General features: G+C 43.3%; 1 protein-coding gene across 1 annotated transcript in view; it reads left to right on the top strand.

Annotated features, from left to right (window-relative positions):
• The window catches only part of trabd2b (TraB domain containing 2B), a 65,104-nt gene that overhangs the window by 29,617 nt on the left and 22,577 nt on the right, over positions 1-12,910 (top strand). The window contains exon 3 of the mRNA XM_023405211.2: positions 9,612-9,758. Coding sequence (XP_023260979.1) covers positions 9,612-9,758 — 147 coding nt within the window. The remainder of the gene's footprint in view (positions 1-9,611; positions 9,759-12,910) is intronic.

Genomic DNA, 12,910 nt, shown 5'->3' with positions numbered 1-12,910 from the left:
CGTGACCCTCACTCACAGATTTCCAAAGCCATGAAAACTCTCATTTAGCACTCACACAGATACACTGCTTCCTTACAGTCTTTTTTTTTTTTTTGTGCCTGAAAGGTTTACATTACGATCTTGCTCTGTCTCTGTTTTTCTGCAGGCTGAATACACTTGCATGAAATTGAACATTTCTCCTGCTGATTTGCCGTGAAATGGTGTGCTTGTGTGGGATTATGCCGCGTTAGCTTCAGCATCGAGGCTAATAGAGCCGTGACTGAGGAGAGGAGAGGAGGAAGTTTGGTCCACTTCCTCCTCCTTCTGCTGCTCCAGTCTACTAGACAGTCATAGCACTGTGCAATTTGGACAAGCTCTGTAGTTAAGACAGACACATATGGAAACACAAACACACACAGTATCCACATGCGTGCACGTGCGCACACAAGCACTGGGTTACGAGTGCACGCTCACACGGAGAGAGCACGTGTGGACGAAGTGGAGCGCAGGAAGGAGGAAGGACATGAAAGCTAAATAAACAGAGATCAGTGACAGTTGTGGAAGGAGAGCCGCCATCAAATGAAAGAAAAGAGAGAACATGAGGGGGGGGGGGTGGCTGGGAGAGGGATGAAGGGATGTTGCTGAACTGTATAATCTAGAGATTTGTCACTGAGAGCACATAACCTGGGCGGGGAAAAGGGAGGAAGGCTGGCGATTGAGGGTTTGGGAATTGATGGAAGATGAAGAGACATGAGTTGTTTTTGGAGGCACGGGGACAGGCCAGAGGATGGAGGGGCTTTGGGAGGATGAAGAGGAGAGATGGTGGAGGACAAAACTGGCCAGATGGGCTCCAGACCTGTTAGATAGTAGGAGGAGGAGGAGGAGGAGGTGAGGTGCACTAGGTCTGCTTCCTTCTCTCTTCTCTCTACCTCTTGTGGTTAACTGCAAACATCTGGCCTTTTTTCAGACTTCTTTACATTATGCCTCCTGCTGTGTCTCTTCCAAATCTTTTCTCTTTCTCCCTCTTTTCTTCTTTATGTCATCTCTTTAACTCCCCCCCTCCTCCTCCTGCATTTACCTTCTACTCCTCTACTGAAACGCACCACTGAAGCACAAATGCATAACACACAGCCTTTAACTCATACATAAAACCCTCTTAATCATATTCCTTTCATATGAAAATATGCTTTTTTATAGCTATGATCTGCTGAATTACACTCTATGCTACTAAAGTGTCTGCTTCCCTACAGGGGAAATGAAATCTGCCTGTCAAATTGTGCAAACAAGAACAATTCAGTCTTGGATGCTTGCTGAGGTGCACACACTAACCTGAACTGAAATAGTGATTTACTCAAGGAAAAATCAGTTTGACTCAGCTTGGCATGACATCATTTGAATATACTCTGAATGATGTGTGCTGCATGCATGCTAGATGTGCATGCACACACACACACACACACACACACACACACACACATACAAACCTCTGCAAGGATTCCTCTCTTTAAAAGGAATGAATTCAGTCACCTGGACCAGCTCCTACTAACTGTTTAGACACTTGCTGTTTCTCAATCTGGATCCGGTTTTTCCTCCATTACACAATTTATGTTCATGCAGGAGATTATGTGCTGCTCTCGTGTTTCAGCCGGACCTCAGATGTGGACTTTACAAAGGACAAATCATTCTTTGGGAATTATTCTGTCTAAAGCCATTAGTCCAACCAAAGCAGGCTGAGGGAGATAAGAGAGAGTGGTCAGGCCCTGGTTTGAGGCAGAGGAGGCATGTTTTAAGCATAGACGGCTGTTTCTGACTGCTCCTTTCTCATGCCGCAGAGAAGACGCAGCTCATCTGGTTTGGATAGCATCACACATCATAATGGGAGCTGGATAAATCCAATGGAATTCAATGAGAATTTTTCCTTTGGAAAAAAAAAAAGCAGGCTGTGAAATGTGTTAGGATCAGTGGAGGCCATGATGTTAGTGGTGGACTACGACTTGAGGGGGCGGGGGTTAGAGTGACCTGATCTTGGCTAGATCTTAGCAAGGCCTTTAATCTTATTTTCAACTGTGTGTCAGGCAGGGTTAAAACAACAGATGGAATCTGATGGATCTGCTGGTGGGTGAGATCATTTAATTTGCTTCATGTGAAATTTTTTTCAGTTATAATCTTGATTTTTAAACGTCATTGATCTATGCACAAGGAGGGCAACATTTTATTTACATCAAAACTGCATTTATTTATAGTTTTTGGCTACTAAAGGCAGTGCACACACTGAATGTAAAATTCAATATTTGTTCTGTTTTTGGTCTCCACAAACACTAGAGGGAAATTTGTGGCTCTTTAGCTGCTAAATGCTCCAGTATCTTCACTAACTTGTCGCTAATTTCACCTGTCTGATGTTTGGTGCCTAAGCAGGTAGCATACTGTGGGCTTTAAGAGCTTTATATTTTTTTGTTTGTTTTTTTTGCCATAAAACTAAAACAATGCTGAAAGATGCTAAACCACTCTGCAGTGCTGAGGGAAACTGGAGAGTCAGATTGCAATTATCAGTGGGCTGACTGCTATGAGCAACCCCTTTCACATTATGCACTGTTATTTGAGACATAGTTAATGTAAAAAAAATGTGATTAGTGCAGCTTTAATTTAATTAACCTTTGTTATTACACATCTTGTTCTCACATGTATTGAGTCCAGACAGCAAACAGGTGAACTCCTCTCCACATTTATATATCTATTATTCCTGTAATGTTCGGCTGTGTTGTTCTGCTCACATATTTACACATGCTTATTCCTGTTCAACAGCTCTTTGATTTTGAAAGAAAAACAAAAGTTAGTACAATTTCCCTCTATAATTTTCCACCACTCTTTCACACCCCACACCTTTTGCTTGTGGGCATCCACAGTGAGGGACCAGCTGTGTGCTTTTTCAATGCGGATCAAGTGATACTTTATTATTTTCTCTGTTTTCTGGGGAGGCAGGAAAGCTGGGATGACTGGCGCAGCGGCAGCACTGCCAAGTCAAACAGCAGGGTTTATTTGTGGACAAGTGTAGGGAGAGCCGGGGCGACACCCACCCTCCCGATTCACTGGAGACTCTTATTAGGGGGAGAGTCAGGAGGCTCATGGGGACTGAAGGAGTGTGTATACAGTGTGTGTATGTATGGGTGCCTCCAGGTCTGGTTTTATTGGGGGGGGGGGGGGGGGGGCGATGACGGCAAAGAAAGAGAGAAGAGACAGCAGAGAAGGGAGGACAGTAGTGGAGGTGGAGAGAATGAACTTTTGTCAGAGGAAGGAAGGATACGAAAAATACAAGGAGAGGGTGGAAGTTTAGAGGATTTTTACTGAGCTAAGAGAGGGATATCTCCCATCATTAGACCTTCACCCCCTGCCTCAGAGAGGAAATAAGACAGGACGGAAGGAGGAAGGAGGGGTAAGAATAGGAGGCTTTCTGTGGAGGCTGGCTAGCAGCAGGCCTCTGCTACTGGGATTGTCCCTGTGGTAATCCCTGGATTTCCTAGGCTGAGACAGGAGGTAGACCAGGCAGGGTGAGAGACTTAGTGAGACAGAGAGAGAGAGAATGAGAGAAGACAGAAAGGAAGTGGGAAGAGAAAGAGAGGCAGAGACAAAAGAGAAACAATATTCAAAACACTGGCGCCGTCTTTAGTGGAACTGAAATGTCTTCTCTTTCATTTTCTGCAATATGTGGTTTCTGTACAGGTATTGCTCAAAGAGGAATGTGATGTGTGTAATCATTAGCGTGTGTGCTTATGGGTGACTGTATATGTGTTTTTGAGCGTGCATGCTTGTGTGCGTGTGTGTGTGTGTGTACTGTGGGTATTAACAGGGATAAAGATTTGGAAGAAAGTAAGGCTCTGGCTTGCTGCAGCTCATGCCAGATGTGATGAGTTGAAAGTGCTGCTTACCTTCAAATGGGCAAATGAAACAAAAGGCGCTGAAGGGCTGTAAAACTATTTTGGCAATGCTCTGACGTCAGGGGTCACATTTGAGGCATTTTTATGCTTGAATGTTGCCCTTGACGGGTTACATGATTCCCTTGTAGTAAAAAAGTCTCGAGGACCGTTGTTGATAAAGCCGTAGGAGACAACAGTGAAGCTATCACGTGAGACTGTCCAGACAACTTTGATGTTGTCTTGTGTGACACCATCATTCCATCCTAATGTATTCAAGGTGCTTTTCGGAGCAAGAATGGACTCAAAGATCAGACAACAGCAGGCTTTTAAAATACCAGTGCCACTCCTCCATGCACATTCAAGCATGAAGTCATACTGAGATAGTATAGGTTAAAAGAAAATGGACACGAGGGTGTTTTTTTTTTTTTTATGAATTCCTTTAAGCTTCTCTACTGTGTCCACGAAGGGGAAAGTACACTCACACAAATTGGTGTCCACCCTTTTTTGGGGGTTGCTCTGTGGGGAACAGGGATGAGATATCGCACTTCTCCTATTCTTGGGTTGCCCTGGATGTTATTTCAACTCCTTACCTCCTTCCCTGCGGTCACCCCGGGGTGCTGTGAACCCAATCCCCTCTAGTCGTCTGTAGCCGGAGCCCAAGGGAGACGCCGGCTCGGCCCAGAGGAACCCAGCAGTGCGTGTCCTGGGTCAGGGGTCTACCTCTTCTCTTTATCAGGCGATGAAACACAAGCGGCTCTCAGGGACACAAGAGCAGTCGAGGGGAACACACCACCCTGAAACTGTTTAGACCAGAGATAAAGACAGAGAGAAAGAGCTGAATTGTAATTCTAGATGGATTTGCTGTATTTAAAAGGACTACAAAAATTGTTACATCTCAATTTATTAATGATAAATTAATTAAAGAGATCCACTGATTTTACACATCAAAGTCTATTGGTGAAAAAAGTTGTATAAAGTCTTTTGTGGTTCCAGAGGGTCACTTGATCTCTGACTGAACTGTCAGCGGTCAAATTGCACTGTGGGTAATGTAGGCGCCGGATTTTTACAAGGAAGAAAAATCAGTGGAACAAAAAAGATGATATCTCTGGTTCTGCTTAGGGCTGTCAGGATATCAGATTTTCACTGCACGATTACCGTGGCCAAGAGAATGTACCAGTAATAAATACTGCTATCAGTGAAATTCATCTTTAACTTTGTTTATTGTGTGCTTTGTGTCTTTTTTGGCAAATAAATTAGACTCAAATATGAGTGCGGGGAGGTGGAGAGAGAGTCTGTACAAAAACATATAGGCAACCAGATGAACTGATCTGCCATCACGATATTATTATATGTGTATTATTAACACAATATCAACATTTCATTTCGGTTATTGTCAACACCAGTGTATCATGAAACCCCCGTTTCTTCTGCTTCAGTTTGAAAACTTTTATTTTTTTCTAAAACTGTCCATCATAAGTCCAACAGTGTTATAGAACTTCAATGTTCAATGCTGTACTTTTTAATTTTTAATAGGTCTTGCTGTGAACACCATAAACACAGCACCATGTTTTCAGTAATTGATAGCTTTTATTTAATCTTTACTCTTTTTTTTTGTTTTAAATCAAGACCACACTCCCTATAAACCCTGTTCCTTTCTGTCATAACGATAATGTTGGAGCATATCCCTCCTCTCTCGGTTGCATGTGTGCTTGTTTAGAATAGAAAGAACAAGGATAAAACCAAATAATAGCACTTTACTTGTCCCATATTGTTATAAACTATGAGAAATTCAGCCTCCTTAGCAGTAAAAAAAACTAACTGTTGTGTGCAGTAAAGTTGTGGTTTTCAACCTGGGAGCCAGGACTGAGATAAGACAGAATAAGAAGGTGAAAAAAAGAGTTCTGCTTCTAACATTTATCTGTTATTTTTACTGACTTTTCCAATATGTGAGATACTGGATCGTTTTAACTTTACACTTTCAGAGGGGAAAATGAGGGATTGCACAAACGGAACCAGTCACAAACCAAAAAGGTTGGCAAATAGTGCAGAAAAGCAATCAGGCTCATTTCCTGTGGCAGCCACTGTGATGATAAGAAATGAGATGATGAAACCTTAAACTGAAGCCATCGTAGCCACTTTCCCCAGTTTCCAAACATAAGAAAATACATGGACAGACAAACTGAGAGAAATGCAGTAGAGCAGGGAAAAGATGGAAATGTGTGAAGGAGGAAAACTGACGCTGGCAGGCTCCACCAGGGTTTCCTTCACCTGCCTGGTTATACCCACTCATTTCCCATGCCAGGCCTGTGCCCATACACCAAACCCAAACTCTCCACCAAACAAAAACAGAAGAATCACCTCCATCTGTGCAACACATGCTGCTCTCCTGCAGAACAAGGCTTTATTTGTCTTATACCATTCTTTCACACTCTCTGCTTTTTGTTCTCTGCGCCTTCCTCATACCATTACTCCTCCCTTCCTTTGTTCTTTCTTTATTCACTTTTTGGAAAAGGGGAATAGTGTCTCATTGTTTCACCACAGCTGAGGTAGAAGAAGTCAGTAATGAAAATTATTTAAAGGGTGGACATGAGGGAGTGAAACAGATTGAAACAGACAGGACAGGCGTGTGACAGTGTTTCGTTTTTCTTGATCTGTGCGTTAACTGGTGGTGTTGATGATGTGGGCTGTCTTTCGATTTCTTTTACAGACTCAAATCTTTTCAAGTAAATAATAATTCTGTGTATTAGATTTTCTCTTCTTTGCCAGAGTTCAATGTTTGGCCTCCACAGTTTGACACTTCCTCCTGTTGTATCACAGCCTGAAAGCCCTTTCGCTTGATCCATCACTCACATTCTCCGATTCAGAGCTAAGGAGGAATAATAGGGGAATGATGTAGTCGACAAGAGCGAGCTCTCTGAGTTCCAGCACCTTGTCATCGGCACCTACTCATTACATGCTTCAGACCTGTAAAACCTTCAAACAAGCTAACACTGCTGCTAGCTAACAGCCAGGATTTAATGCACTTCAAGGTCAATTGCTGCAACGCACACACATGTTGATAAATGACATTTTCACTCTGAAACATAAAAGATCTCTCTGATTTTTTAAAATGTTTTTTATGCTGTTCCCTCTCCCGCCCGGCCCCGGCTTTCTGTTTTCTTTCCAACACTCGCTAATGAATTTTTGGAGTGCTGCGCTCAGTTCGAAGGATCCAAGACCATCCGTGTGCTCTGCTCCTTCCAGCTTTTGTTCTTATAAAGCTTTTATTTAATTAAAATGGGAGTTTCTCACGCACGTATTAGAGAAGACAAGAAAAAAAAAAGAGAGGAGAGACCTACAGTAGTTAACTACGTGGTGAACAGAGTCTGTCAAAGTGAGTGGACCACTTCAGCATGAGAACACCCACTCAGTCAGTCAACACATGCACGCACGCACACACACAATTCACATTTATGCATATACTTGCAAGCGCGCACACACACACACACACACACACACACACACACACATACAAACACAGGGAATGTTTGCATTTTTCCTCTCTCTCCCTCTTTCTCTCCTGCAGTGATTGACATGCGCACTCATTCAGCCCAGCACAAACTCAGGCACCATGGTTACAGCTGCAGAGATATTCTTTCCCCGGGAGACGGACAATATTGAAATAACAACTCCCTTAACAACATAACCAACCAACCACACACACCCACACACACACACACACAGACACACACACGCTTCTTACCCTACATCCTTGAATGCACTCACTCTCCCTTCTGTCCTGTCTGGTGCAGTTTGCCATGTTAACGGAAACTACTGAAGGTGGCTGCATTACAAAAAGCCTGGCAGGTGTGTGTGCTCTGCCAGCTCTGGACCCTGACTCTGCCCAGGGCGTGCTCTGGTGTTTTTCTTGGAAAAACCCTCAAAATGTGGCAAAGAAGTCTATGGGTCAAGGACTTGAGGTGGTGGGAACTTACTGGCGCAGAATCAGCATCTGCAGAAGCAGAAGTAGCAGGTATTAGCCTCTCTGGGCCTGGCATCACACCTCGACATTACCTGGAGTTTAGAGCAATAAAAGAATCTCATGTGAGATGGAAATAGAAACTGAAATGAGGTATAGTGTCATTAGTGAACCAGCAGGGGGGCTTCTGGATTTGGGAAGTCTGGTGCTGAGATATGAGCTGAGAAAAGTCATATTTTTTCAGGACTGAACTGGTCACAGGTTTGATCGAGACCTATTCCTGGATTATGCGCCTCTGGCAGGGCGACAGCCCGGCGCTGAGCAGAGCAGAAACATATACTGGATGAAACATGTCAAAGAGAATAAATAAGATCAGCCTCAGTTCTTGGTTGTACAGTGGGAGGAAGGGCCATGGATCCGGAGCTGGCAGAGAGATGAGACGAGGATGGAGAGTCTTGGAGTGAAAGTGGAGAAAAAGCACAGGAAGAGAAAAATACAGACAAGAAAGAGGGATAATGAGAGAGTTATATATGCCGTTAGCTCATCAGTTGTCACTTTGCGTTATGAAAAAAACACACACTAAAGCTAGAGAGCTCACAAGACTGGTTAGCAAACATAATGACCTCAGAGAGAGGGAGAGAGAGAGGGAGAGTCACGAAGTTGAGCTTAGAGCTTGGTTGTGATTATCCCAGCGTAGAGGTTACCTGGAGTTGAAGCATTCAATATGCACGATATGGGCATTTATGATTGCGAAAACATAACTTAATTGCGTGAATTACGACCCAGACATCGGCCTCAATCAGTTGTGCAGCTGTATCGGCCTTAAGCTGCTCCACAAATCATGTGGGCCAGGATGCTGACGTTCTCCCTGCAGTATTTTCCGAAGCTCTAGTCAGGTTTCTTGGTAATTGGGATCATAGGCATGGATCGGTGTGGTTTGAAGATATGATGAGCTGAGTCACTTGTTCTAATCAAGTAAACTGAAACTGTCTTACTGGGTGCAATGTAGACCTGTGTGAAATCTGCTGTAGTTCCACACAAAGAAAGAGAGAAAAAAAAATGCACACACACACACACACACACACACACACATTTTCCTCTTCAAACACACCTCTGGTTCCTGTAAGAGAGCTTAATAGTGATTGACAACTTGGTCCCAGTTTCTAGGCCAGTCAGAGGTGGCGTGGGATTGTAGAGGGCGGGAGCTGGGAGGTTAACCCCTGGTGTCTAGGACAGCTGTGGAGTCGTTGGGCTGGCTGGCGGCTGCACACTATAAATTCCCTCTAAAGAGGGTTTACTTTTGATTTTAATGGGCGCCGTAAATTTACGACGCCCTGGTCCCGGTGAAAGAGAAAGGAGGGTTATTTTGAAAGCGTCTCTCTCTCTCTCTCTTTCACTCTCTCTCTCTTTACCTCCCTCTCCTTCCTCCCCTGTTCTCTCCCTCGTTCCCTGAGGAAAGTCAGTGGAGTGTTGCCATGTCTTTTGTGGTCTGCTTTTACCTGTAGTCAGCCTGTATGGAAAGTGTATGAAAATATCCTGAAAGAATTGAAAATGCTGTGGAAGAACTTATATTTCTCCGACACTCAGCATAACGCCTTCATTGTATATTAAGGTCACATTATATTTTTAAGGGGGAACACTGGCCGTGCTTGCACCCCCCCACCCCTTCATTGCAAAATCCTCTCAAGCACACAGCAGAGAAAACTTAGTTTGTGGATGCAGAATCTAACAGCACCTCTCCTGTCTTCTCTCTCTCTCTGCAGGTGCTGTTTGCTTTGAACCAGACACTGCTGCAGCATGAGGGCGTTCGAGCAGGCAGCCTGCAGGGCTCCTACACCACCGAGGACCTCATTACACACTACAACTGTGGTGACCTCAGCTCCATTATCTTCAACCATGACACCTCACAGGTTGGTCTCCTCCCTTACATTTTACATCCCAAAATGAAAAAATAAAAAATATATTCATTATCTATTCACCCTTCCATCAGCTGAGGCAGTTCTGAGCTTATTTATATGTAGCATCCTGCCACAATATCAACATTGACCACCACATATCGATTTTCTTTTCTTTTTTACTATTGTAAATGGGTAAAATCTTATTTCATTGTAGAACTGTACCCAGCAGATTGATTCGCTCAGCCCCTCCTTGCAATACAGAGAGTGAAACGCTACCTAGAAAACACACGTGGGAAAGCTGAACAGTCTGACCATGAATGGGTTGAGGTTGGCTTTCATTCATAAAACAATGTTCACTCAAATACTTGAGTCCAACTTATAGTCTGCTGTGATTCTGTGACCAGACCTGACGCATTGATAAAAAAATATATATATCATGGAGAAATCTCTGGGTGCAATATAAAATTACATTTTCTCATATATATTTATCATTTTTCAGGGCTAACCGCGTTCTGAGAGTTTTAGTCTGTCACAAGGAAAATGTTGTTTTTGATGCTTTTTCAGTTTGCAAAGAATAAAATTATGGGACTGGGAGCAATTTTTTTCTCATTTAGTTTTGTTTTCAGGAACAAAAGAATGCTCAAGTCTCCAACACAGTACAATATTCACACAAAATAATGGCTACAAAGTAACAGCTACCTCAGTCCAAAAACATCTGTAACGGTGTTCAAAAACCCAAGTCTGTCAGACCCTCGATTTGAGTTGGCAACCACTTCATACCCACTTTTCTGCCATTACGCTATCGTCACCTCAAACTTTTCGGCTTTCACATCACTTCCACAAAACTGCACATTGCCATATTAATCCCTCTCAACCTCAAGTTACTTGATAGTCTGACACTTTAATAGCCCTGGACTCAGCTGTAAATACACCAACTGACCTCCTCCAACTTTGTGTTTCCTAACATAGCCTGTGCTCCGTCAGTGATGGCCTGGTCATCCGTCTTCACACCCAGCTCTGCAAACTGTTGAAAGGCCATTCAATATATAGTACAAACACTCACACACGCAGACACGCATGTGGTATAGACACCACATGCAGTAGCTCTCACTCCACTCTCCACTCTTGAATTCAGAATTACTTGAAAAGCCCTCTCCATAAGTCAATTATGCTGTGTCAACCTCCCTCACTGATCCTTAAGTCCCATTAAACCTAACACACCATGTAACCTCAACTCACCGCTCAGCTGCAGAGATTCCACATCATCCACACCAAAGACACACACAGTAAGAAAAGCGTACACGCAAAAGTTCAGGTCAGACAACTCATCGTGGCCTTGACATATTTCCCCTTTTTTTCCGTCTTTCTCTCTCTCCGTCTGTGTCTATCCAGCTCTTGCTCTCCAGGGGCCACGAAGAGCTTGTTAGCCACAGTTTCACCTGCAGTCACGGCTACAGTTGTCTCCTGCATGAACGCTTTAAATCATACCAGTTCGCCCCCGCTCCTCATGTCATAATAACATGTATTAACATTCCCCAGCACATGCTAGAGCAATCAGACGCCCAACTCTGACGCCTGCTCCTGTAGCCTGGTGATCTATAGCAGGTTTGTGTGTGTGTGTGTGTGTGTGTGTGAGTGAGAGAGAGAGAGAGTGTGAGAGAGTGAACCTTCAGGGCTGTAAAAGAGCAGGTGGTTTTTGATAGATAGGACCTAATCCAGAAGAGGCCTCCAACACCCCTGATGCTCTCCCAGCTCAATCTTCATCATATTAGAAATGATGGGCCCCAGAGCGGCCCAGCAGAACGGTGCAAGGCGGGTAGATGCACTTCAACACACAACTGGTCCCAAATCCATCAGGGACACAAAGTCATAGTGAGACACAGAGGGAACTAGATAGATAGAGAAGACGGAAGCTAAAGGCCGGAAAAAAAAAAAAAAAAGAAGAAGAAGTAGATAAATAAAAAAAAATTTAAAAAAAACATTTAAGGAAAGTTAAATGCAGAGAGATTTAAATTCGGAGTAAGTACTGTATTATTCTGTTCTTTGCACATGAATTGACCATATTCACTCAATTATTCCTCATATCATGTGGTAAATCCTTGGTGCTTCTATGGTTTGATGCTAAGAGGAGGGAAAGGAAAGGAAAGGAAAGGAAAGGAAAGGAAAGGAAAGGATGGTAGAAGAAAAGAAATAGAAATAGAAAACAAAAAGGGACTGATAAGAAAATGTGAAGAAAAGACAATAGAAAAAAAATAGAAAGGAAAACAAAACTAAACTAAATACAAAGGAAATAGTTAAATGGGAAAGAAAAGAAAGGGAAGTATAAGAAAGGAGAACATAAAAAGAGAAAAAAGAACTTCAAACAGCCAAATCAAAGAGAAAGAGAAAGAAAAGAAGAGAAAATTGCTGGCAGGACAGACTGACTGAGAAAGTGAGAGCAGAGCGGTACCAGTAGTGAGGAAGGGAGGAAATAGCTTGCTGTCACTCTTCATTTCCTGCATAGGTTGGGATAGAGAGCAGCTAATGGCCTTTCCTGTGATAACTTATCTGCATTTACCGCTCCACTCCCACTTTGACCCCACTCCGACCGAACACTTTTGTCTCTCGTCATGACACACTCACGCTATCCTCACTCATCAGAGCGACAATGAAGCGCTCCTTCCCCACCTCTCCCACTCCTTCAACTTATTCACTCACATTCAGGATGAAAGTTCTGTCACTCTGGATGAACCTAGGTCATTCACCCTGAAAAAACACAGACAATACAAGGCTTCAGGCGACAGATATCTGTGTGAATGCGGCTCTCAGTTACTGTGCGGAAGAGCAGACAAGTGAGTAATGTTGGCTTATGTCATACAAAGCATTTGGATTTGATTAGATCTTGACATTAACAACCACCAACCTGCCAAATGTGAATAAAAATGAACTGTAATTGGAAGCATCCTTATGTTACATATATGCACATACAGTTATTGTGAATGTGTAACTGAGCACTCCTTTAACACTGTCCAACTCCCAAGGGAGCTAAAAAAAATAAAAATACAGATGCAGCAGAACCAGAGATTTCTTTTGGGGGGGGAAGCAAATTCCTCTTCCTTGTCAAAACATGGTGCCTACATTACCCACAATGCAACTTTTGCTAGTTGCAGCTAATGTATCCTTGA

The sequence above is a fragment of the Seriola lalandi genome, unplaced genomic scaffold, assembly GCF_002814215.2.
Source record: "Seriola lalandi dorsalis isolate HSWRI2012SDOR001 ecotype SW California unplaced genomic scaffold, Sedor1 jcf7180002054267, whole genome shotgun sequence".
NCBI lineage: Eukaryota > Metazoa > Chordata > Actinopteri > Carangiformes > Carangidae > Seriola > Seriola lalandi.
This window is presented reverse-complemented; position numbering and strand designations above follow the sequence as displayed.